We start from the raw sequence: 27620 nt of genomic DNA, 5'->3' as shown, positions 1-27620 counted from the left end.
TTAACGCAATCAGAAGACCTCAGGGAACACGAACAGAGGGAGCTTACCAGGGAAATAAAAAGGCAGTAATTTGAAGCATTTTGTTCTCCTTCAGAAAAAAAGTGTAATTTGTTAATTTTCTCACAGAAATCACTAGACTTGCCACCATTCCCCATATTCCAGAATGTGGAGTAATTTCTATGATTCTGCTTTTCCCCTTGGCCAGTTTATTCATCCCATCCATAAACAGGTCAGGAAGAACAGCTAATTTTTATTTCCAAAGCTTTACAATCTTAAGGGGGATGGCAAGGCGGATTCGGAAGATGCTCTCTGTCACACTATTCAACTGGTAAAAAGCACAGTGAGGACCATGGAGAAACCATAGCCGCTGGCTCAACTCCCACTCCCAGGATGTCCTAGCAAACGCATTGGAGAGGAACACACGGGCCCAGAGGTGTGCAGATCTAGGAGCAGAGAAGCCCCATCCAAGGAACTCAAATATTTCTAAAACAAACTGGGCAATCAGCTTATTTTGAAAGTTAACAGCATCCTATCCTTACACAAAGATGACAGAAAGCCCCGACAATCCAAAGCATTAGATTTACTTCTCTTATTCACTGGCCTTAAATGATGACGATGGCATCAAACTCTGGGGTTTATGCGTATTTAAGCAACAACAAGGATACTAAAAATGACCCTTATTTCAAGTACTCAGAGTAATTCACCATAGGCTGCCTGACTTCAAAGTTGACATACAGGCAGACATTTGCACTAGACCACCATTTTCAAGGCATTTAGTAAAAACCCAAACCTAGAGAACGGAAATATACTCTGGCCATGATACACAGATAGGAGTTAGCAGCAGATAGCCAAAAACAAATTTTAAAAACCAATTATCTATAAATTAAAACTCTCTTCCAAAGAACTGTATGGTTAAAGAAAAATAAAAAATAAAATTATAACCTGGGGGATGTGGCCAAATTGATACTTCAAGAAAAATTAATGGTATGACTGTATTTAATAGAAAACAAGAAATCAAGTAATTTAGGATTTAAATTGGAAAGGTTAAAATGAGCAAGCAAACCAAATAAAGGTGAACAAAGGAATAAAATTTAATGCAGAAATAAATAAACCAGGAAGCAAAAAAGAAAAAGTAGAACTTGTTAATAAAATGGGGAGCTGGTTCTGAATGCATGAATGAATGATGACTATCCCAAAACTGTAAACAAGAGGTGGGGAGTTCTGCAAATACATAACAAGACAAATGTAAAGCTCAATGAAATGGAAAGGATTCTCCTCATAAGTCTTCATGCCAATAAATTAAGAATCCATAATTAAAGCTGACTCAAGAAGAGGTTAGAAGTGTCAATACCATGGAAGAAATAAAAGTCTGTGAAAGACTTATATTCTCTATTCCACTCCTGATAAAGGATGCTACACCTATAGGCTCTATGGGTGTGTTCTAGCAAAACCTCAAAGCACCCAGCTTCACTTAGATGATTTTGGGGCACTGAAAAACAGGGAAAGCATGTCAGTGATTTAAGAGGCTAGCATAATTCTGTTGATGAAACCTAACACATGGCACAAAAACTAATCAAATATATGCCTAATCTTACACTATCCACAAAAGCTCTACAAATAAGAAAGGTAAATTACGTAGTGTATTCAAATTGTAATCATACAAATTAACCAGGTGAATGGTTTGTTTTTTTTTTTAAAGCCTTGTTTTTGTTTTTTTTTTTTAAAGATTTTATTTATTTACTTAATGGAGTGAGAGAGAAAGACAATGAGCAGGGGCCGGGGGTGGGGGAGGAAAGAGAGAAGCAGACTCCCCACTGAGCCCGGTGTGGGGCTTGATCCTGGACCCCAAGATCATGACCTGAGCCAAAGGCAGACACTTAACCAACTGAGCCACCCAGACGCCCCTGAAAAACCTTGTTAATTCAATTCATTACATGTATTGATTAAAGGCTCGTGCACTGGATTGGTTATGGAAGAGGAAAGAGGGACCTGAACAATCAAGAATTCTAGATTTTTGGTTTGAACAGCTGAGAAGAAGGTAGTCACACTTAAAGAAGCGGGGAAGGCTTGGAAAGAAACAGATTTGGAACGATAAAAATTTTTTTAGATTATTTTCATTTCAGATACCAATAGCTCTACAAATGCAACGGTCTCAAGACAGCTGCAGAAAAGAGAGAGAGAACGTTGGTAGTCATTGGCATGATGACGGTATTTTAAAATACAATAATGGATGAATGGATGGAAGACTGCAGAAAAAAGAAGAGATTCCACGACCAAAATATCAGTAACCTAATGATAGAAAGACACCACCTATAGTTGTGAATACCATATTTTCATGTAGCACATATTGCCATACTTGGTTATCTTTTCAAACATGCTAAATTAGAACTTCAGTACAAAATCTATTTAATAAAACCTCATGACATCAGAAGGTGGTTTTCCTGCTAACCACTGAAAACTTCAGGTTTAGTAGTATTGTCATTTTGGGGATCTGTAAGTTATTTGAATCTTTTTTGAGGGGAAGTAGTTTTCAAACAGTGCTCTAAAAAATGCCCAAGAGGCTGAATATGGAGGACACTGGGACCATGATCCTAAGATTTCATTTGAATATAAGGTTGTCTTCCAGGGGCAAAAATTGTTTCATTTATACTTTTACTAACATTTTACAAATATGATGTAACAGTGGACAATAGTGAAAAGAGTCGGTCTTGAGGTATATCCATGAGACAAGGACAGAATTATTAAGCACATTGAAAGCAGTAATATTTCAGCCTTGCTGAAATTTAAGACTTAAACTGACTGCACGTTCAATTAAAAAGGAAGAGAATATGAATTAAACACTGAAAAAATATTTTTGAAGATGTGCCTAAAAGATACTTGGGATTTAAAAATTTAAGGGAATCCTCCCATAAGATAAAAATCTATTTAAGTTTCTCACATTTAACTTTTGTAGTTATTTGTAAGAATATGTATGTGTGTGTGTGTGTGTGTGTGTGTGTATGTAGGGGACAGCTATGTATGAAATCAACAGCCACTGACATTCAAAAAGTGAAATACCAGAGAGGAAGTCCCATTAAAATCAGAAATAAGCCCAAATGCCTACTATTAATCAACACTGTTCTCTAACTTCAACCAAAGCACTAAGACAAAAAAATGCAGAACTGAAATATTGAAAAAAAATTGAATTATTACATCACCATTATACATTCTGAAAATCAACAGACTCAACTGAAAAGGTGTTAGAACTAAGTCCTACAATTTAACAGTATGTAAGAGTTCAGTAAGGTAGTTAGATGGTTAAAAATGAGTAACTTTCTTTTATACCAGCTATGAAATATAGGTATACCAGATTACAAAATATAAGAAGGGGAAATCTCATTCATAATAAATAATGGTAGCTAGCTTCCCTCAAGGACTTATGCTTCAATACACATCACCTGTTAATCTCCACACCATAATATTAGATGATAGTACCACGATTATAGTTACTACTGTCACAATTTTACAGACAAAGAAACTGAGGCTTAGGGGAATTATAAGAAAACTGTCCAAGATTACACAGCCAGTAAGTGTCAGAAAAGGAACTCAAACTTAGTCTGATTCTACAGAATGAGCTTCTTAGCACTATCATGCCCATTCTTGTCTATCAAATTAACAAAGATAGGCTGTGTGGGGAAATGGTGACCAGTGCAAAGAATGGACTGACCCACGCAGTGTCAATAAGAATATAAATTGGTACAACTTTTCTAGAAAGCAATTTTCATGATCATATCTAGGAATTTGCTAAAAATAGAATCAATGTGTAAAATGATCAATATACATGGACACTTATCACACTGCTTGTAACACTATTGTTTGTAACAATAAGAAAGACTGGTCACACTCAAAATATTCAACAATATGAACTTGATTAAACTGCAGTAATTGAGTACGATGAATGCCATTCAGCCAATAAAAGTAAGCATCTAAAAGGATATTTAATGACACAGGAAAACATACTGCATGAAGAGCAATAAACTACATATGCACACAAATTCTTTTAAAGGATGTGTTTATACTGACTAGAAGATTTTAAAAATGAAAACATTGATACCAAAACTATCTCTAGGTGAGAATTATAGATGATTTTCAGTATCATTTTAGATGTTTTCTGGATTCTAAAAATGTGATAAAGTGAATGTGTTAAGTAAACTCAAAATTTAATTTTAAAAGATAAAATGAAGTAATCAAAATATTAGAAATGCAGTTTAGAAAACATTTCCCCTATTTGAAACTGTTTCTTCCTATGCATGATATTGCCAATTTTAACATACTTTTATACTCATGACTTCTATGTTGCTTACGGTACTTTTCTATCTTAGCAACAGCACAAATAATACCTACTTTATCAAAATAGATAATTTACTGCACATTGTAAGCCTTTTAAATCTGTACTAATCATTTAAAATTACAGCAAAATTCCAGAAAGTATCTAATACATAAGATCACCATCCCAGTGAGGCAATTAACAAAAATGACAACTCAAAACAAAAAATGTCTAAGTCGGCAACAAGGAGAGAGCCTCAAATCTACGGGAAACCGGCTCCCTGTAAGTACACAGTAAAAATGAGCTATGAAATAAAAGCCAAGATCTGAAACAGACTAAGTCACAGAATAAGGATAAAAATAAGCCCACATAATTTTGAATAGTAAATGAGTACAGATGACTAAGAACAAAGAACAAAAACTAATTTTAGCTTCACCCTAAAAAACATGAAGTAATAGATTTGAAAGCCCTTTGGAAAAGTCTAAAATATAAACGGACATATTAAAAGCAATAACAGAAAACTTGATCTCATAGACTTTTTATATTTGGTAACCCCAATTACTCAGGACACAATTTAGAGCCTCTGAATAAGTAGACAGAAAAACAAAACAAAGTCTCTGTCCAATCCAATCAGCGGATACTGCTAAATCATTTTATAATAACATCGAGTGCCTCCCGTGTGCCAGGCACTTGTACACTCATTATCTTGATTCGGTAAAAACAACTCTGCAAAAGTACAAAGTGTTTGATGGATGAGAAGTCAAAGAGAAACTGAGGCTTGCCTAAGGTCACAGGCATGAAAGGTCAGAGCAGAGGTGCAAATGCATGTCTACCTGCTGGCAGAGCTCCCACCCGCACTCTCTGTGCGGCGCCATCTCTCCGCTCTCCAACCAGACTATCTGAGCATTGTACAGGCCTTTAACCACTGCCTGGACACTTTTATTTTAGACATAATATTAGCTGTTGTCATTCAGTTTCACAGTGCACAGCAGCGTAGAAGGAAGGAGTGACAGCAGCAGCAAGGAACAGCTAACATCAAGGAGAAAAGACCCAAAGGTCATTGACATAAATCAATACAAATCATTATAATCCTGCTGCCCCCGCCATCTTAAAAAAAAAAAAAAAAGCATAGTAAGTATTGCTATTTAGTTTAAGATAAACCAGAAATTTCGATAAACCTTGGCCAAGTTAATTAACATCTCTAGGCATCAGTTCCATCACCTGGAAGACAGGCAAAACAACAGTTTAAATAATATAGAACTGTTGCAAAACTCTACCAGATAATGTAAGCAAAGCACTTAATACTGTGCCTGACAGAGTTAGTGCCCAATAAACTAGTGAAATTATAAGCTGCATATTATTTGAAGGTAGAAAAATATAAAAATTCACATACAAAACTTTCAGTTTAAAATACTTAACATGGGGCACACCTGGCTGGCTCAGAGGTAGAGCCTATGACTCTTAATCTCAGGGTTGTGAGTTCAAGCCCTATGTTGGGCGTGGAGCCTACTTAAAACAACAACAAAGAAAAACAAGGAAAAAATTAATAGTTGAAATGTTTTGCTCTTGAAAGACTTTAAAAATAAATGTTCTAGAAAAGTCACTTCTATAATATCCTTCCCCTGCTGTGGGGTAGATAAGGTTAATTATATTCTTAGGAGGCAAATGTGTATGGCCCTTCAAGAAATCACATCATATATTCTAGGGCGCTTGGGTGGCTCAGTCGGTGAAGCGTCTGCCTTTGGCTCAGGTCATGATCGCAGGGTCCTGGGACCGAGCCCCGCAAGGAGCCCCACATCAGGCTGCTTCTCCCTCTCCTGCTCCCTCTGCCTGTGCTCTCCCTCAAATAAATAAATAAAATTTTTGAAAAAAAAAAAAAAGAAAAGAAATCACATCATACACTCTAAAGCAAGCTTTTTAGTTTGGCTACCAATTGTGTTATTCGCTCTGAATTAATTATTGTGACCATCTCTTAGCCATCTACAGGCTTTTGTTCATCCTACCCACATCAGCAGATTCATCTTAAGCACTATATGGCCTTTAACAATAAAAACACACTTGTGAAGTGTCTACTATGTGCCAAGTGCTGTACAAGACTTGGGATACAACAATGTAGACCACCAAGCCCCTGCCCTCAGGGAGCCTAAAACAAGATTTTAAAAAAAAATTCTAGGCACAGTAAAGGTACTGTTATCAACATTTTGTATTATCAGTAAATGGTTATGACAAATCTATGCTCTAGGCAGTATCTTTTGTTTTACAGATGGAGAGCAGAGACACAGAAAGCAGAAAATAGAAGAAAATAAAGAAGAAAACAGTTCACCACCACCAGATATTCAAGGCTCAGGGAGGAAATATACTGTATTTTGAAAACACAAGGGAGTAAGCAAATAATTTTGCCTGAAGCTGGGAGACTATGAAACGCTTGTGTTTTTATTTAAAAACCCAAGTAAAAATTCTGTAAAGCATACCTATGGGAATAAAAGATAGAAGAGTATTTATCCAAATATTTACATTAGTTATTTCTGGGGAAGGAGATTGCAGGTGGCTTTCATTTTCTCTTTGCTTTTTCTTCATCAACTTGTACTACTTTAACAATTTAAAGTAGAAAAAAAATTCAGCATTAAAATTAGATATTAATGTTCATCTGTTAAAAATTTAAGAAGTCAACAGTGCATTCACATGTGGGAATGAGATCAGCTCTCTTGCTGTTTGCTAATAGGTGTACCTATCCATACAATTTTTCTGGAAAGCCTTTGGCCATCAAAAACCTTAAAGCTTATTCACTTTGATCATGACTTCTATGAATCCTAAGAACACAGATGCAGAAAACATTTTTTTTTCTAAGTGGGACATTCAACTAATGCATTATGATATTAAAATATTGGGGGGGGGAAACATGTCTAACTGAAATAATGATTAAATAAAGTGACATGTTCTTAGGACGAAAATGTTTTAAAAAATACAGAAAAAATATTTCGAAGATTTGAGAGAGAGAGCAGGAGAGAGCACGCGCACAAGCAGGGGGAGGGGCAGAGGAAGAGAATCCTCAAGCAGACTCCCCATTGAGCACAGAACCCGACCTAGGGCTTGATCCCAGGACCCTGAGATCATGATCTGAACTGAAATCAAGGGCTGGACACTCTACCAACTGAGCCACCCAGGCGTCCTGCCCTGAAATATTTTTAATATCATGAGAAAATCCTTAGTGTATGCTCACTGGGGATAGAAAGGCAGGATACAAAACTCTATAAACAGTATCGTTCTAATTATATAAGAAAAGATCTCTTTTTATGAACAAACTCCCATGAAAGAGGCGGCGATAAGCACTGCACACAATACGTGTATGGCACCTAGAACAATGACAGGCACAATTAAGTGTTACCTACTGTTATCAATCTTAAAAGTACAAGAGTAAACTAAGTGAGATCTAAGTTGAGGCCTCAACAGTGGCATATGAGCCAGGCAAAAGGTAAAGGGGAATAGGGGAAAATGTTCCAGACAAACAGGACAACCTTGGGATTTTCTACTTCTTCCCTATCCACACTTAGGGATTTGATAATTATCTTAAAGGCAGAACACTTTGTATTTTCAGACATCTGCTTGTGGACTAGTTCACGGAGCTAAGAATTACTGTCAGTGTTGTGACACAGAACCATGTACACTATGCTTTATGGGGGATTATCTTCCATTTTCATTTTAATGAAGGAAGTAAAACAATCCTTTGCCAATGTATAGAAAATTAAAGAAAGAAATCCATCATAATGTTGTTAGTTATCTCAGGGTTACGGGGGTTTTAAAAATTGTTCACATTTCTCTACCTTTTCTAAGTTCTTCACAATTAAGTACATTACTACAGTCAGAGATAAGTGTTGGGAAAATCAATAAAAACCGCTACTCATAAAAAACCTTTGAGGTTCCCGCCAAAAAAAAAAAAAAAGGCTCCCTTTGGTGGAACTACATTGCTGTGTAAACATATGCCATACCAGACTAAAACTGTCTTCAGGCTTATCTTCTTATGGACCTAAAACACCTGCTGGAAAGACATGGTCCTTGCCTTCAAACAATTTGGCCAGACAGTGTTGTCCTGTCACTGGAGTACTTTGTAGAGAAAAGGTTAACATACCTCTCTTATTTTCCAGACCCATAATGCTAATTATCATGAATCTCTTAATTTTCAGACGATGTGCATCAACATACGTACACGCAAGGACACATCTTTTAGGGAACAAAGTAAATCACAGGGAAGCAGAACTGCCAATGGGTAAGAGCATGGTTTTTAAAGTCAGACCGCATAGGTTCAAACTCCCTTCTACAACTTTCTAGATGTGCGACTTAAAGGTATTTAAACTCTTGTGTCTGGGTTTTCTGATCTACAGAACAAGGACAATAAAAGCAGTGCATAAGTATGGTGCCTGGCATCTCGGTGCCCAGTATATAATAGCTATCATGTCAGCTATGAAAACCGCAGCAAAGATAGGGAACTGACAACCCCCACATTACAGTTCTGAACGTCATCTTTATGCCATCAAGTACCAAAATTACTACGTGCTAGACAGGGTGTACTTTTCACATGCTATCTCATTTAAATATCTCAAGAATCCCATAAAGTTTTCTTTTTCAAGATCCTGGAGACATAGTCTGGGATGAAATAGAGTACAAAAATCATATTCCAAATTCACCATTTCTCTGAACTGTCACTAGTGAAACAGCAGCAATAATTACAACATGTTTTTTGGTGAATCTTAAAATCCAAGCTTTGTGAAGTCATGAGATTTTCTATGTTGTAGGTCCATGAGGAATATTAGCACTTAAAAACGCAAGTTGTTTTTTTGTTTTGTTTTGTTTTGACAACATTTGGAAGATTTGAGATCAAACCCCAGAATCTCAGTATTTTTAACGTGGTTTTACTTCAGTTTAAATCTGGAAACCCAATTTAATACATTTTTGTGATTCCCTGACCTTCTCACTTAAGATTTCTCTTTCCAATAAAAACTATATCCTGAAACCATGTTTGCCACTTCAATCACTCACTACTCCTATCACCTACTTAATGTTCCAGACAGACTGGCCCACCCACTCCCTGCTTTCCTTGACTCACAGCATTATTAACACTTGGAAATGACTCCTATCCAGCTCTACTAGCTTGCACCTTACCTTTAAGCCCCAGCATGCAGCCTTCCCTACTACGGTACCTGCATTTCTTATTCTTTGCTTGTCCCACTGAGTATATTTCATCCAGCATTACGTTCTATCTGTTCATAACCTCTCTTCTTTTAGAGGTCAGGGGCCTTATGCAGCACCTAGATCAATACTAAATTAATTGTTTGCTGAGGGAATAAAAGCTTACCAGTGTCAAGTGAGCAACAACTGCAGATCAGTTTACAATCCTACGTTCTAACACTAAAAGGATAAAAAAGTCTCCCACTTAATATCTTATATTCGTTTCTTTAAAACTGCTATCAAATCAGCATGAGAGAATTCTTCCAAATGTATCTACAAAAACAATGAAAAGCCCAGAAAGAGTATAAAAAGATATAAAAGGGCATAGAAATGGTATTAAAAGTTATAAAATGATAGCAACACTTTTACATCTGTTACAGTAATTTAAATTAATGTAAAAATCATCATGGTCTGCTAGAATGAAAACAAGGTAACCCAGGAAAATGTTTTAAAAATAGAATTTCCATGAAGCACCTGGCCAATGTAATCCATGTAAACATAGCTGCAGAGAAGCCAGTGATAAAAAATAGGATGTTTTTATTAGTCTTGTAATTAAAACAAATATGTAATAAAAGGAAGTGACTAATAAAAACTCCCATCAGCATACAAACATTCCAAGTTTCTGTTTCCTATTCTTCAATATTTTCCATATAATAAACTAATTGCATAAGATGTTCATTATCAAATGCAATTTAAAAAATACTGGCCTTTTTGTTGTTGTTTTGTTTAAAAGTTCATTTTACTTTGCTTGTAATGTTTGAGTACTTCAGTGATGACCAGATAGATGCTTGAGGTAGAAATTAAACGTACTTTGAAAGTAAAACCCATTCTTAAAGTAAAAATACTCAAACATCTTGAATTATAGATACTCAGTTACCAGATCATTCTGATATTTAAGGGTACCTTCAAATAAAGAGGTTTAGGTAACTTAAAATAAGAACGCCAAATTGGAAGAAAACAAGTGAAGCTATGTTTATAGTCAAAAATTGGAGGACACCCAAATTCAAGAAATTTCTATTAAAATTAACTTACATGTGAGTGATTGAATAAATGGAAGTCATACCTTCTACAACCTAAATATATTAAGACTTAAATATATAGTACGCTGTACTGCTGACTTCTTGTGGTTCTTGGAAAAGCCCAAAAAGTGTTTGAGAGACATACGCACTGCCTTCCGTTTATGATATGCACTAGAAAAACTAAACGAGGAAATGAGTAAAGAATTAATGAACTTTACCAAATTTCTAAATATACTAGCCCCAAGTGTCTCTGTAACTATTCTAAGATGGTTTAAAAAAAAAAAAATCTGAATCGATAAGCGCCTCACCGGCCTGGGGATACTCTGACACAGTCTCGCAACCAATAGGAAAACTTTCCCTAAATCTGGATTCGTATTTCATCTCTTTATCACCAAACACAGAGCACAGACCAGTATTGTTAACGGTTACCCAAATGGCATGACTCCCAGGCAGAGTAATCAGTACTTGGAAGCGAAGGCTGTTTCTGAAGGATTTTAAGGGGTAAAGGGGGAGGCAGTTTAGGGAAGGAAAGCGGGGCTCGCTTCTCCAAGTTCGATCTGGAACAGGTCTGTGTAGGGGGTTGAAAATAGGAAGCAGCAGCCCATGGACCATGAACGCGGGGTGAAAATGCGAGTGCGCCCGAGCCTGCGGGGTGAGGGGCGCGGGAGGGACGAGGACGGGCGAGGGGTTTCCGCAGGGGTCGGCACGGCCGCAGAGACACGGAATATAAGGCTAATGGCTGGGGCTGGCTCCCAGGTGCCAGAGGATGCCTCACCCCGCGAGCGCGCGGCGCCGTGCGTCCGTTTCCGTCCGGAGCGCCCGGGCTCGCCTCCATCTTCGGCGTCCGTGCCCCGGGGCGGGCGGGAGTGGACCGCTGCCCTAGGCCGCGGGGCCCGGGTCGCCGGCCTCACCTAGCTCGAGATCCCGGCGAGGACGGTTCTGCCGGCAGCCACAGCGAGCCTGGCTCTCCACCCGGCCCCACCCGAGCCCCCGGAGCCGCGGGCGCTCGGGGCTCCCCTCGACCTCCGGGGGGGCCCCGACCCGCCCGGGGCCTGGAGTCCGTCCGGAGCGCCCGGCGCTCGGGCGCGGCCTCCCAGCCCCGCCGCCCTCCCCCCCCGCCTCGCGCGGCTCCCTCAGGCCGCCGCCCACCCCACACCGGGCCGCGGCCCAGCCCCCTCCCCCACCGCCCGACAAACCTGGGGGCCGCTACCCGGCATGGCCGACCCTGCGAGGAAGCGGCGAGCCGGCGGCGGGGCCCGCAGCAACAGCGGCCACCCGGGCCCTCCCCGCGCGGCGCCGCGCCCGCCCGAGCGCCCTCCCTCCCCGCGGGCCGCGGCCCCGGCGCCCCCTCCCCCGGCTTGCACAACTCGCGCCCCGGCCGCGCGCGCACGCGGAATGTTGCTCAACCTACTTGCGGTCTCTTATGAGCGGCCATCACAACATGCCCTGGAAGCCGGGGCGGCCCCGGGGCCCTGCGGCGGGCGGCCGCGTCTCGCCTCCGCCCTGGGCCGCCGCGGCCGCCGCTAGGGCGCGGGGCGAGCGGGAGGCTCCCCCATGCCTGCCCGCCCGCCCGGCCGCACGCCGGGGCCTCGGCTCGCCGGCCGCCCGCGCCGCTGTTCCGCGGGCGAGAGCGAACCCGGCTCTCCCGCCTGCCGCCTCGCTCCTCGGCCGCCCGCCCGCAGCCGCAGCCGCAGCCGCTGCGCCGCTTCCTCCTCCCCTTCCCTCTTTTCCTTCTCCTTCGCCTCCTCTGGAGCCGAGGTTGGCAAACCAGCACCTGCTGCTGGAGATCACCGAGAACTGAAACAGGAAACCCCGAGCCAAGGGGAAAACCCGGGAGGCGTGGAGAGGGGTGAGGGGAGCCGCTGGAACCTGTCGGGCTCCACGGAGGCTCCCGCGCCTCCTCCCCTCGCACCCCTTCCCTTCCCCGGCGCGGCCCGGCCCGGGGATCCAGGCCTCCGGTCCCGCTCCCCCAGCCCGGTCCAGGAGAGCGCCTCTCCGCTGGGCAACACCTTGTCCTCCCAGCAATAATGCGGACCATTCCCTGGACAGTCTAGGGAACCGAGAGGCTGCCTGCTTAGGGAGAGTTTCCCGTGGCTGTTTGCTTATTATCAATATTCTGTAATGAGGAAAAACCACACCCGTATTAGCAAGACCAATAAGGGAACTTACACAAATGAAGCTGTTGGGATTTCACCCAGGGGAAGGACTTCTTTCGGCAAGGAAACTGGCCTTATTGGAAATGGCAATATGTCAAAATCGAGGTTAAGCCCAGGATAAATCCAGATCTCTTTCTAGAGGTTGGGAGGAGACAGCACTCTGCACTGAATTGCAAGTGTGAAAAGCCCCGAGAGCAGATAGCCTTTTTTTTTTTTTTTTTCTTCTGTCAATTGGCCAACACCCGGTACAATTTAGGCCAACTTTTCAATGATATTCGAATAATCGTATTCACCTGCCTGTGGAATTATCACCAGGTGCCCCACTGCCAGCCTTGGACAGGATGCATCTGCTTTTGGAGTGAAAGGGAAGGGAATTTATGTGGATTGTGCCCCTAGCATGTGCCACAGACTAGGGAGCCTGCCTTAAATGCTTTATCTCATTTATGTGTCACCACAGCCATGTGAGCTAGGGGTTATAATCCCCTTTATCCCTCAGCAAATGGAGGTTAGAAAAATTTGCTGAAATGACACAGTTTGAATATGAAGAATACAGGTCTGTCTGCATCCAAAGTACAGACTTGTTTCACTGGACCAGAGTTCATGCCTTTGATGACACTTTTCACCCTTAATACAATCATTTCTTGCCTCTCTGATTTGTCTTCAATAGAGCATATATGGTTTAAGCCTGGATCTGTTGAATTTGCTTGGGCTACTTAATGGCAGTGAGATCCCTAATGCTTACTGGGCTAAAGCTTTAGAGTTTCCAGTTCTCGAAAAAAATTAAAAAATTAAAAGTCTGCCTTTATGGCTCAGTTGAGCAGCAGAGATGTCCCCACTTCTTTGGTCAATATTTGTAGCCCTTTGGCTATTGATGACAGGGTCCCAGCTGAGAGAATCCTGCTGGCTGGTACCCCTGGGCAACATCATGCTGCAAGATGAGAGGGGTGCATCTCACTGAGCCTGCTTTCCACTTCAGCAGGCCAGTCTTGGGCCCTACTAAGAGAAATAGCAGACTGGTAGCCTTCCTTGGGGACATGAGAGCTCTCTGGTCCACTTTTCTGGTATCACCTTTAAGACCCTTAGGATGTCTGCTCTCTGAAGCCTGGTCAGTTTCTATTGGCAGGAAGGGAGGGAAATCATCCCCTGTTCACTGAGCCAAACCCTCAGAAATCTCTTGAGCAGTATTAGGGAGTGGCAGGGACCTAAAAAGAGGCTGGCTGGCTAACAATAATTTCAGCATCTGTGGCATGATTTGAGCGACGCCAGGAGTTCCCCTACTCCACAATATATCACCCACACACTCTACGTTATTTTCCTCATTGACTCAACTGAATTCCATTCAGTATCAATTAAGTGTGGTCATAGACGAAGCCACTCTATTAGCTACTTTGGAGCTAAGAGACATGAATAATTATTGTAATTGCCAACATTTTGGGAATGCTTACCATTCTAAGCACTTTGCACGAGCTCTCTCATATAACGTCCACAAAACCCTGTGAGGGATTGAATAACTATCACTGGTTCCATTTCACAGATGAGAAAACTCAGACCAAGTTTACAGTCAGGGAGTAACAGTGCAAGGGTGAGCACACAGTCTCCCTCTGGCATCAGGACCCATTATGGGAATGTGATACTGCAAGTGCCCTTACTTACCTTCCTATGTAGTTGGGGAGACAAAAACATACAAAAGTTTGAAGAACACTAAGGAGACAGGAGAATGGAGGCGTGTTAAATATATGTCATGGGTAATAAATGCAATGACGTTTCAGAGGACAGAAGAGTTGCCTTAAGTTGAAGTGGTGGGGAAGATGCACACAGAAGATGACCCTGGGCTTCAGAAAGAACAAAAAAAAAAAAAAAAAAACAAGGCTGGATAATGAAGAGGAATAGTATTTTGACAAACAGAGAGGGTGGGGAAGGGCATTTCAGTGGAACAGCATAAACAAAGATGGAGTGACAGGGAAATGTGGAAAAGAGGGATTAAGGACAAGTAGGAGCAAATCACACAGAGACCTGCAAAAGGAGAGACAGAGACAGAGACAGAGAGAGAAAGAGGGAGATTGAGGTCAGCATAGACTGTATACAGTGGGGAATTGTGAAGGGTTTTGAACGCAGGGTGACATGGAGAACATCCTATTTTAGGAAAATAAATATTGTGATGGTTACTGGATGGTTTTGCAAGGGGAAGGACTGGAACAGGGAAACATGTCTGACACCCAATATGGCAGAACAGACGTGAGAACTGTTGAAGTAAATAGTGAGGGAGGAGAGGAAGGGACAGTTTAGTGAGACATTAGGACCTGAAAAGCACCGAGTGATTGCATACGCTTGACGAAGATGGACTTAAAGGGGAGAAGTCCAAAATAACTTCTCAAGTGTGAATGTGAAACCTATAGTAATGCTGACTGGAAAAAAAGGGGAAGTTCAGGGGTAGAGGAACTACTTTTTTGAACAAATGTTTAGAACAGTTTGGTTTTAGGCATGTATTTGTGGTAACGGTGGGATATGCATGTGCAAATGTTTTATAGTATTATCTAGAAAAGACAAAGACTTGGGTAAATGAGACTTTTATGTTATTGAGAGAGTATGAAAACTTCAAATGCTCCCTATTATAATAATAACTAAGCATGGTTGTTCATCTTAAGTAAACCAGAATTGAAAGAAAAGCTCTCACAAAAATAAAAAGCTTCTATGGCTCTGAGACAAACAAGCATTAGGGAGATCATCTTTTCTTGACTCCAAGTTATATTTACTTAAAAGGAAAAGAGAATAAATAGGAAAGAAATTTCAAGTTCAGAGAACGTAAGACTGATGAGAGAAAACTTGGAGATCATTTCATCTGGTCCCACTTTTCATTCTGCAGGTAGTGAAAGTGAGGATCAAATTTTTAATGTCTGATGATAAAACTTCAAAATAGGCATTAGGCAAATATGTTTGCCATTACCATGCCATTACCAATTCTGGAGAGACAGCCTATCTGTATTCTAGTTATAAAATCAAGGCTGGACCTCGAACTGAGACTCTGAATTGCACATTATTAAAGAATCTGAGTGGTTGAGGCTCCATAGTAGGCAAAGCCCTGGACTGGCCTGGCCTCACTAGTTAAAAGAGAATGCTTTGGAAAGAACAGATTAGGGGTGGGGGTGGGTGTGGGGGGGGTGATGGGGGGGGTGGAGAGAATGGTTGCAAGAGCAGCACTTCTTTCTAATACATAGCTCCCAGGGAGACTGCTCCACACCTACATTCACATTTGAACCTCAAAAGACAAGAGTTTCAGATGGCAATCACATCCCACCTGGCTGCCTCAGCCTAGACTTTCCAATGGCCAGCCACCTTCTCTAAGACCTCCAGAGACTTCAAAAGTGATGACCCATAAGTCACCCTCAGATTCAAAAGTGGCACCCCCCCCCCAGCAACTGCTTCCATTCTATCCAGAGCTCTCCTAGTGGTGTCCTAGGTGTTTTCTCATTGAAAATGTGTGTGCCCAGTGGATATACTTGAGGATATGAGAGAACTCTTTCTCCTGCCTCCTCCATTTCTACCAAAACACTTACCTTAGTTGAGACAAAGTCAACAGCCCCTTCCATGTGCTTCATCTCCAGATCTTGGGCCAGCACTTGATATCCTTCAGGTGATGAGCTTTGCACCCATAGCCAGATGACTACTACGATTTTTCATGCAGTTTCTTTTATGTCTTCCAGAGAAGTCCTGGTTAATTCCAACCATGCAGGAAATGTAAAGTTTTCTTAATAGCATTACCCTACACAACCATTTCCTAAGCACATGATCTGTGTAAGACAGACACAGAGGAATAAAACACATTCTTGCCCATGTCCTTCATTGACTGCTTAGAATTGCTTTTTAACGCCGAGTTTGCAGGGAAAGGAAACTAGAGGACATGAGATAGGTGCTGTTGGCCAATCCCAGGACTTCTTTCTTTTGATGAGTTACCACAAGATTCCATATTAGCAGCATGACTCTTTTTTTTTTCCCCCTAGCATTTGTGGGAGGCCACCAGAGAGCAGAACAGCCAGGTTTTCAATATGCTGTGTCATACAGTCATGTGCTCGGCTTTCTACCTGAACCAGACAGCGTGGCTGCTCTCGTTTACCACATTGGGTCAACACAGGAGTTCTGAAAACAATAAACACTTAATGTTGAATTTAAAAATGTTCCTAAGGTGTTGCTTGGCTATTTTGACAAGGGCCACATGTTTCATTGCAGCTCACCTTCCTCAGAAGTGTAAAATTTTTGTTTTCATATGGAATTTCAAGTGCACCAAAAACATCCTCATCACCTTTGTGAGCATCTGTTGTTTTAAAGGAAATCAGTATACAGAATTACAAATGTACACCACTGAGCTAGCTGGAGAGGGAATTACGGAATTTTCAAGTTAGACCGCATCCTATGTGAAAAAGCACTCTCAGGAGAATATTAATTGCAGCATTATTTGCAAAGGCAAAAAAAAAAAAAAAAGAATAAATATCTACTAATAGGAAACTACAGAAATTGTGGTATCTTCATACATTAGGTCATTCACCTATTAAAGAGAGTAAAGTGGCTTTATGTGTATGGAATTGTTTTTTAAAAAGTCAGGCAAGTATCAGTGTATCTAGTGTGCTTCTATGTGTGTGGAAAAACAAAGAAGATCTCTGCATGGGCTTAAATGTGCACGGTATTATCTCTGGAAGGACACACAAGACACTGGTAATGCTGATTGTCCTGGGCGGGCAGACTGGACAATTATCAGGAAGGAAGAGTGCAAAAGAGATTTATCTTTTATTCTATAACCATTTATAGCTTTTGAATTTTATTTAATTTATTTAAGGTTTTTTTTGTTTCTTTTTTTTTTTTACATTTTCTTTTTAAGCAATCTCGACCCCAGACGTGATGCTTGAACCCACAACCCTGAGATCAAGAGTTGTACAGTCTACTGACTTGAGCCAGCCTGCACCCCAGCTTTTTGACTTTTAAATTGTGTACTTGAATTAACTATTCAAAAACATATTTTTAAAGTCCACATTTTTCCATGACGTGGGCTACTGTCCACCCCTTTCTATTTGATTTTATAAATAAGCAGATACTATTTTTGGAAATAGTACCCTGGCCACAAGGAAGAGGAAGTTGCGGGAGTCCTGTGAATTGCACGTGTGCGCTCCGGGGCTTCCCAGGCAAGGGAAAGATACCCGTGGTCATGTGGAAGGAGCGATCCCAAAACTGCTAAAGGCTTCCCAGCCAACACTAGCAGGGTTAGTCAGTGTTTTTACAACTTCATTGCCAAAGGCTCCAGACTCATTCTATGAGGATCTCTGATGGGACTGCTTTACCTAAAGGGAGCGTTCGGGGAAGTTCTCATGAGCAGATACAGGAAAAATTCCTGTAAGCTGCTGGCCTCACAGATAGTCATCAGGAGGCCTGGGGCAGATGGTATTCATCAACTAGAATTATATGTATTTGTTTTATTGTGTCTCCCCAGATCAGAATGTAAGCGCTAGGAAGGCAGGAGCTCTGTCTTGCTCGCTGGAGCATCCGCAATTCGGTGCCCAGCATGTAGAAAGCACTATGATTGGCTCCATCCTGGGGACCACAGCAGCCCATGACTCTCCAGCCTGGGGCTGCCTATTTAGTCATTGATCTGTTAGAAGGCAGTACCAACATGGCCAGGGGACCTGGGGTTCAGGCCTCCAGTCTCTGAAATCATGGGCAAAGCAGAATTCAGATCTCAGAAGAACTGGGGAGTTAGAAAAATACTTAGAAGGACAAAAGGCAAGGAACCAACTAGGGAATAGCGGACAAGGTAGGGGGTTGGTTTAGAAAATAATAATAATAATGAAGAAGAGAAGGCAAAAAGAAAAACAACCAATCACAAAAAATTAAAACAAGACAGTTGCCCCAGACTAGCAACTAATAGCACAACAATAAAGGAGAAGACATAGCCCGTAATTAGGGCTGCAGTTTACAGGAAGAAGAGGATTCTCCGCAGAGCACGTTTGCTGCTGAGTCACTGTACCGCTGGAGCCGGGCGATTGGGTTGGGAAAGTCACCTTGATTTAGGGTCTAGGCTGGCTTCAGAGTCTAGGAGAGGGGACAGGTAAGTGAGCCTCCTGGCTAAGGCCAGAGGGATGCAGGGAAAACAGCCAACCTACACGGTTCCAGGTACTCACTTCTAACCTTCAGAGTGAAAGTCAAGGGGGGAAGTTCCACTGCCAGCTATTTCTGTCTGTACGTAGACATTTCAGCATATCTTCAGGCAAAGAGCCTCCAGGAGTCAGAAACGAAGGGTCCAGCCAGGCAGAAAACCTTAAGCACATCTCCACGGGTCCCTTAAATGAGTGCCGCGTGCCTAGGACTGAGGCTAAAGAGAGAAATATAAAGCAACTATCTGATGGCTTTCAATGATTTTGGTAGGTCACAGATCACCATCAGGACTTTGGTGGCGGTGAGCTCTGATCTTAGAGAAACTGTTTGTCTTCTGTGTTTTCCATCCTGTGGTCTGTCCAGAGCATACAGGTTTAAACTTAATAGGCAGAGGCGGAGTCAGGCTAGACTTTGGCATAGAGATCAGCTACGTATGGACTCCCATGTCTCATGGCCCTTCATTTGGGTCAAAACATTTACCTTATTTTGGGGTGCCTGGGTGGCTCGGTTAAGTGTCTGCGTTCAGCTCAGGTCATGATCTCGGGGTCCTGGGATCAAGTCTCACAACGGGCTCCCTGCTCAGAAGGGAGTCTACTTCTCCCTCTCCTTCTGCCCTTCCCTGCTGCTTGTGCAAGCACGCGGGCGCGCGCGCTCTCTCTAATAAATAAGTGAAATCGCAAAAACAACAACAACAGCAACTACATTTACCTTATTTGAAACAACGTCACTATTCCCCTGAAATATTTCTCCAGCTTTTGAGTTTCACACACAGAATTCTGGTTTACTGACAAGGGTTAGGCCTTCTGGGTCATCTTTACAAGCATCTGTTTTAAAAGGTCTTTGGTAGTCCCCACTTTTTAATGGAGAACTTGCTAGAGGAATTCAGGAATGTATTTTATTTTGGATAGCTACACGAAGCAGTTAAATGTTCAGTAAGCTTTGGCAAGGACAACTTGTTTACTAGAAGACACTGTCCTAATAAAATGTATTGTCACCACTTTCTGTGTTTACTTTGCTAAAATATGTGTTTGTAAGAAATTTTAGAGTTCGGTAGGATTGGATCTATACAATAACTTGTATTGTCTTGGTAAGTCAATTCTTTATATACAAAAGCGAGAGCTGGCATCTTCCAAGGCTCTTTATAATACATGTAGCTAGCCGACAGTGAAGTTGAGGGTCAAGTACTTCAGCTTCATGGATCTTGAACAAGGGTTAATGGAAGTGGTTTTCACTGGCTTTAATGTCTAGTACCTTGTAGTATTCTAATGTATTATTTTGAATTATCACAAGAATACATGTTCATGGTAGAAAGTTTTTAGGACATGTAAAAATATAAGGTTTCAAAAATACAAATCATCTCCTATCGTATCATGCAGAGATAATCCTTACAATTAAAAAAATTTATTCTATATCTATATTCCACTACCTTTCTTGATTTAATTAAATCAATATTTATTGAGTTCCAGCACTGGACTTTGAATCATAAAATAAAAGACATGGACCATATCCTAAATAAACAAAAATTTTAAAGGAGAGGTAAGACATACATTTGGAGAAAAAAAATCCAGAGAAAACACTAGATTAAATATAATCAAGTGGTAACCTTGCCTGAGTTAGGGACTCATTCAATGAGTTGCGATCCCCAGGATGCAGATCTCAAAACTAATTCTCTGTTCACCTTAGGGATTTATTCAATGAACAAGTGCTTCTTGGGCACCTGATGTGTTCTGGGCACCACTGGGATGTCCCCCGACTTCCTAAAGCAGACTTGGAGAATTTCTAAGCTGAAGGCCGTTACTGCTTCCTTCGGTCCCTCCTGTACCCTGCCAGCCCCTTGTCTCCTCCCACTCACCCCTGCACATTCTCCACCTGCCACACTGGCCTTCTTGCTGTTCTGGTTATCCCCTCTCTCTGGAACACTCTTCCCCGAATATCCACAAGGCTTGCTCCTTAACATCCTTCGGACTTCTGCTCAAATGTCACTTCATTGGAGAAGCCATCTCTCAACACTCTATCTGGATTATCACACATAACTTCCCTTCATATACATTCTGGTCACTATCTGTCCCCTGACCCTGCCTTTTTTTTTTTTTTCTTTTTTAGCACTTATAATCACCTGGGATAGATACAGATACAGATACAGATATAGACAGATAGACACCAGAGATATCTGTATATATAGATATAGATCTCTATTTCCACACAGGATGCGTACATACATTTGTTTATCTGAAGATGAGAATTCGGGGAAGTTTACTTGAATAACGTAAAAGGAGAACAGACATGACATCACTATTGAGATATACCCTAGGAAACTCAGACAGAAGGTAGATATGTAGATGAGACTTTCTTCAGATGTCCCCAAATGAGCACAAAAATGAGACAAAGCAATGAAAGAAGTCTTAGCCATCCCGAGAATCTGCTGCACATCATAATCAGCCAAAAGCGGACCATCTAACCGAGGTGTAATTTATACCACGGGCTCTGTTTTCCCTTGCTTTCTGTGATACCTGTTTCCCTCCTACCTCTTCCATCTACTCCTACAAAGAATTCCTCTCTGACCCAGTACATGTTGGCCCCACACACACGTCCCGGGTTTTCTCACCCGGCCCCGTGGCACTCAGTACCACCTCAGCCTGATGATCGTCACTCGTCTCTGGAGTGCGCAGTACCTGGCATTGAGCAGGTGCACAATAAAAGCACCTTTGTTTATTCAAAATGAATAAATGGCCTTTTTTGGACTTCTTCTACGTCAGCCATTGTTGTAGGTGCTAGAAAAGTTTCCTGCTCCGATAGAGCTTATATTTAAAGATATACAGTTACACAAATAGATGAAAGCCACGAATAAACAAATGAACAAAATAATTTCCCACACTAGCCAGTGCTCTGAAGAAATCAGAGTGGAGTGCTAGCAGGTCTGCGGTGGCTGAGGGCAGTGATCAGGGAAGCCTCTTTTAAATCGCATTTGAGGGCGCCTGGGTGGCTCAGCGGGGAAGTATCTGCCTTCGCTCAGGTCATGATCCCGGGGACCTGGGATCGAGTCCCACATCAGCCTCCCTGCTCAGCGGGGAGCCTGCTTCTCCCTCTCCCGCTCCTCCTGCTCGTGTTCTTTCTCTCTCTGTGGAATTAAAAAATAAAATCTTTTTCTAAAAAAATAAATAAATAAATCGCATTTGAGCCGAAATGATGCCGAGGAGCCAGCCCATGCAGAGCACGTTCCAGGTAGAGGCCACAGCAAGTGCAGGAGGCCCAAGGCAGTACAAGATGCGTGGGTCAAGGAAGAGAATGAGGAGCCTGCAGAGGGAGTAGAGGCTGGCCCCAGAAGATGGTCCCTTGCTCTCCAGCTTGCCCCAGACCTCGTGTCTTCCCATTATCTCATCCCTGGCCTGCCTCCTACTTACCTTACCTGCCTGGTTCTTGTAGGTACTTGAGTTTGTCACCCTTCCTTCCTGGTAAATGGCCTTGGCAATAATCAGAAGGTTCCATGCTATGGTTTATTCCCAGGCCTTCACATAGAGTCCTCTCTCTGCCAGCAACACCTTTCCCCTAATACTTTGTGAACAAACATTCAGTGCAGCAATTCATTCCATTCTAGAAAGACTTCTTTGATCTTGTCTATCTGGGTTAGATGTCCTCTCTCTATTCTCCCAGAGTCCCATATGATAACCAAGGCACAGAGACTTTGAGTAATTTCCCCCAAATCATGTGCCAGAGCTGGGATTTGAACCCAGGCTCTTAGCCATAGTGCCCTGGGCCCTGCCTCGTAAGGCTGTTGGGAGAACTACATGGGATGATGCATTCAAAGTGTGGAACATAAGGCCTGACCTTTGTCAAATACTCAGTAAATGTCAGCTTTAATTACAGACACAATCTCTGCCCCTGAGAGGCTTGTGGTCAAATTATGGAGCTAAAAGTCTAGTAGATACATGAGTAAGTTGGAGAAAACACTTGGAATACCTAGACGGATCTTGACCGTAGTTTTAACTGCTTCTCTCATTTGCATTCCTTTCTGTAAAGTACCTGCCACTTAATACTCATGAGGGTGATGCTCTTTGAAAAAAAAATATTAAAAGGAGGAGCAGGTCTTGTGGAAAAAATGATAAAATTCAGTTTTAGACATGGTGACCTTGTCTTCTGGTAGGGCTTCTGGAACATCTAATAGAGGTGACCTATAGGCTGGACAAATGGCTGCATAATTCACTGTTACGGGAGCATCACCCCTGATTCTTCCCTTCCCTCATTTCCACCTCTAATTCAGCAATCAGGCCTGGTTGGTTCTCCTTTCAAGATACATCTGTTCCTCTGCTCTCTTTTCTCGTCCACCACCACCCTGATCCAAACCACCACCATCTCCCTGTGCTTTGTATCTCCATCGGTAAAATGGAGCTATGAATACTGTTTCCCTCTTAGGGTTGCTGTGAGCCTTAAATACGATAATTTCTGTGAAGCACTCAAAATGCTGCCTAGCATATAGAAGAAGGAGAGACCAAAACGTAGAGAGAGGACCAAGATTGTGTGGGACCGAGGAATCCACAGAACAAAATTTCTAGAAGAAAAGTAGTTATCAGAGATTAAGAAGATTGGGAACTTCCAAACATGTTATGTCCTGTTCTATTAGGACATGTTTACATTAAAGTGGTAAAATAGAAAGTTGAACAAGTTTGTTCCAGGCAATCAGTTCATCGGAATAGCGTTTACAACTATCTACAGAAAGGTTGAGTCAATTAGGGTCTCCTGGTTAGAAGGAATAAGAATCAGCTAGCATCTTGTTGACTCAGGTCACCTCTGCTGAGTCAAAATTCTCATGTCAGGCCACCTCATAGGCTGCTGACCCGTCTGTGGATTGTGGATTGGCTTCCTTTGGGGTCCGCTGCCCACTGCTGTGCAATCAGTAGAAGCCAGAGAGGGGTGTGAACAGTCACCCATGGCTGGCCAAGGGTTACCCTGTCAGCAAGGGCTCAAGATGAAGCAAGTTCCCTTGGAAGTGGCTCTGGGCCCCGATATGGCGAGAAAACCACAGATGACCCTTACAGTGGAGAGATACAGCTACGTCAAGGAAGAGCAAAAGGTTTGGAGCCTGGTGTCTGAGTCTCAGAAATCCAGTCCCACTTTGAACCAGCTCTGTGCTCTGGGCAATTTAGTGAATTTCTCTCATGCTAACCTTCTCCTTTATTAAGTGGATATGCTTATAATTTCAGAGATGTTTGCTCTGGAAACTCTGTGTGAACTGTAGCCATCTTGGATCACCCAGGTCCCAAGTCACCCTTTTGCTTAGTAGGAGACATGGTTTTATTGATTTATTTTTAAAGATTTTACTTATTTATTTGAGAGAGAGAGATAGAGAGAGCAGGAGCAGGGGAGGGGCAGGGGGAGAGGGAGAGGGAGAAGAAGACTCTTCTCTACTGAGCAGAGAACCCAAGACAGGACTTGATCCCAGGACCCTGGGATCACAACCTGAGCTGAAGGCAGATGCTCAGCTGACTGAGTCAGCCAGGCGCCCAATACATGCACAATCTATTGCCATTCCCTAAGAGGTAGGAAGAAATGGGGTAGAAGAGCTAGTCAAGGCTTCTCTTCAAAGAATCAGACTAACAAACTCTGAGAAGAAAGTCGAGAGAGAATGAGTAAAATGAGGGAAAGCCCAAGGTGACAAGAAAGTTGACCTAGGTTTTCAAAAATCTTCTCAGTGGATGGGAATGACTCCCAGTCAAGCATCCCCAGTGGGCCACTCAGGGTGGAGGGAGAACAGGCTGGAAGCCATAGTATGGGTGTGAGGACTCTAGGACGGGTGAGAGGAAACAGTTAAACACTGATTCACATCACACGACAATACATAGTCATTGCCACCTGGAAGGTACATTCTGGAATTTAGAGTGAGAATGTCCCAAATTGACAGCAAATGTGTTCCCAAGGCTGCCAGCTGCCTTGTGGGGCTTATGTTTCTTCGTTTCCTTCTCTTTTAATCTAGAAGAATGTTGCTGCTGCTTCTCAAACTACAATATATAGCTGGAATAATGTGTTCAATATTTAAAAAAGGAAGTACAGTGAAATAGCCAGGAGTTTGGTCTTATAGGATAGAATTTATTAAAGAATATTTGGTATCTGACATAATTTCTAGTCGGGCTTGAAAGCCAGGCTTGGAGGCTACAGAGCCAGGCACCATGCCCAACATCACACTGCGGAAGGATTCCAGGAAGTATCGACTTCTCTGTTGATGGGTACAGACCCCACAGCTTGTTCCACCATCACCCCAATACGGGCACTAGAAGGGGCCCCTGGAATGGCTGTGCCTCTGGAAAACAGAATGCAACTTCTAGCTCAGCTAGTATTTTTGGCAGAATGAACTCTATGAGGTCTCTCTTTCTTTGGTCCCCAGCTGCTGGTTTGCAATCTGACATGAGCGCATCCAATCAGAGTTTAGACCATGGGCCAGTGCTCTAGCTGCAAGGGAGGCTGGGCAAGCTAGTGCCTGGAATGTCAGGCTTCTGCAGTGAGAGTTGGGCTCTGCCTCTTAAGGTTTCTCAAGCCCAGCAAAGAACTCTGGAGGCTGGGGAGGCACAAACATTAAAAATGTATATGAGGTGTGTCTTCTAAGAATGCTTGATTTTGGTGACCAAACCCTTGATTTAGTTAATACAAGGTATTTTAGCTTACAACTCCCAATCTTCTAGACATCTCCTTTTAGGACCCAGTCCTTGTGGACAACTCCTGAGAAGCCCCTAAGAAAGTGAAAGCAATACTGATTCATTCCTTTTACCTATGTAATTTTTTTTCCCTGTGGGATATCATGTAAACAGCTTTTTACTTCAAAATAGTGAACATTTACTAGCATTACAAATCAAGATGTGTTTTTTTGTTGCCCAAAGATAATTGTTAATATATTGAACAAATGATCACCCATAAACATAATGAATAGGTTGAAGGAAAAGCTTATGCATTGTAAGATATTTCTGTGCATAAGATATGCATCCCCTGGTGATGATAATGATAATAATACTGATAATACTACTACTACTACTAATAATAATAATAATAAACAAGGAAAGGATAGCACAGTAAATATTTGATTTATGCTTAGATTTTTTTTTTTCAATTTCTGCCCAGACCTCTGATGATATATACATGCAGAAGGAAGCTTCACTCTCTCTTTGTCACCAGTGGAGTGTTTGTGTGGTCCAACATCTAGACCATAAATAATAAGCTTGCCTATTAAAGCTATCTAATAGTCATTTCACAATTGATTAGCGACGCCAGTCTGGACGCAGGTGCATGCACAGGTTAACATTTCTATACCCGTGGCCCCTGTGCACCCTCTGTCAACTCTCAGTACGGCTAATTTGGAGGGTAGGCAGTTTATAAGCCAGATGGGAATTAGACTGTCCTCAAAAGCCGGGGAGATTTTTGTCCATATGTTTTTGGTTGTTCCATAGCGAGACCGTATTTTCCCAAGTGATGTTAATGAAGGGCTGAGTGGCCTTTCGTTGGTGCTTACTCAGTCTCTGTGTTTCCTGTGACTCATTATTGTTTTCCAGCTAGATGCTGTGGCCAGCCTCGCTTTCAATGTGTCATTTTCATTCATTTGGAAACTAAAGAGCTGTGCTTTGCACCACGTCCTTAATGTCAGCAAAGCCAGCTCTGCTGGATTAAAATGCAAGATGTATTTGCAGCTAGTGCAAAGTGCTGCGGGCTGCCTCTCGGAGCCAAGCAGCCACACCAAGCGTGTTGGAGGCCCCCTTCAGAAGGGCTCAAGGGCTGGGGGCCTGGGGCTGGTAACATCTCAAGCCCAGCCATGGCAAGAAAGCTGCCTTTATTCTGCGCCTGGGAAGTACTGAATGGGGCATGTACGGGAGGAGTGGACTGGGAGAATTTGCTATAGAAGGGCGAAATGATATTCACCGCTAAGATCCCTACGGGATGGGCACCTTGTAAGAGGCGAATGAGTTGATATGGATAAAGCACTTAGAACAACGCTTAATCTATTTATACATGTTATCTCATTTAATCTTTACAACAACTCTATTCAGATGAGAAAACTAGGTCCAGAGATGTTAAGTATCTTCCCCAAAGTCACACAGCTCCTATAATAGTTGGGAGCCAGAATTCAAACCCGGTTCTGTCTCACATTCAGAACTCTTCACCTTCACCAATTAACTCAAATTCAATACCTAGAATTATATTTTGTTGGTAATAGGTGGGGGGAAAAGTGTTACACTTCACATGGGGAGGGAAAAAAAGTATGAATGAAAGAGAACTGCCCTATTGTGATATTCAGGGAAAGAAAGGGACCCGTGCTAATGAGACGGTTAGTTCCAGAATGGAGTCCCTGGAGCGACGGCCAGAAGCCACTTAAAACTCTGATGAAGGATTCTGTTGACTCTCATGTTCTTCAGTGTATTTACACTTCCCCAAATTACTTCACTACATAAATAAACCCACAGGTGTAGGAAAAGGGAGCGTGAGATAATCAAGAAAGGAAATGAAGAATTTAAAAAGTCAAGACACGCCAACCCCCAGGGGTAGTTATAATAGTCATGGTGCCCCAGTAGATGTCCAATAAATGTTTTACTAAGGAAAGAATGGAGAGATTGGCTCAGAGTGTTTGAGATGTAGAGCACAGGTGACATGCAAAGAGAACTAAGGTCTTTCTCACCATAACTTAAAAAAATGTATGCGTGTATAATTTTAACAGATGTTTTGAAAAAAACCCTGGATCCTTCCAAGAAGAGAGGTGGTTACATAGAGCAGAAGACTGACTGCAGTGAATTCCACGAGGCCTCG

The 27620-nt window shown here is 42.2% G+C and overlaps 1 protein-coding gene across 5 annotated transcripts in view; it reads right to left on the bottom strand.

Moving 5' to 3' along the window:
* ZC3H12C (zinc finger CCCH-type containing 12C) overlaps nt 1-27620 on the bottom strand; it is a 131673-nt gene that overhangs the window by 61624 nt on the left and 42429 nt on the right. Inside the window, exon 1 of one of the 5 annotated variants that reach the window (XM_026505805.4) lies at nt 11960-12060. The exons of 1 other annotated variant lie outside the window; for it this stretch is intronic. In XM_026505805.4, the coding sequence (XP_026361590.2) occupies nt 11960-11983 (24 nt within the window). In that variant the 5' untranslated portion in view covers nt 11984-12060. Of the gene's footprint in view, nt 1-11323; nt 11429-11459; nt 11603-11744; nt 11845-11959; nt 12061-27620 lie in introns of those variants that run through there. 3 more of the 5 variants (XM_026505806.4, XM_048217100.2, XM_026505803.4) reach the window with 3 other exon arrangements.

The sequence above is a fragment of the Ursus arctos genome, unplaced genomic scaffold (assembly GCF_023065955.2).
Source record: "Ursus arctos isolate Adak ecotype North America unplaced genomic scaffold, UrsArc2.0 scaffold_22, whole genome shotgun sequence".
Classification (NCBI taxonomy): domain Eukaryota; kingdom Metazoa; phylum Chordata; class Mammalia; order Carnivora; family Ursidae; genus Ursus; species Ursus arctos.
The sequence above is the reverse complement of the archived record's forward strand: the minus strand, read 5'-3'. Positions and strand labels throughout refer to the sequence as shown.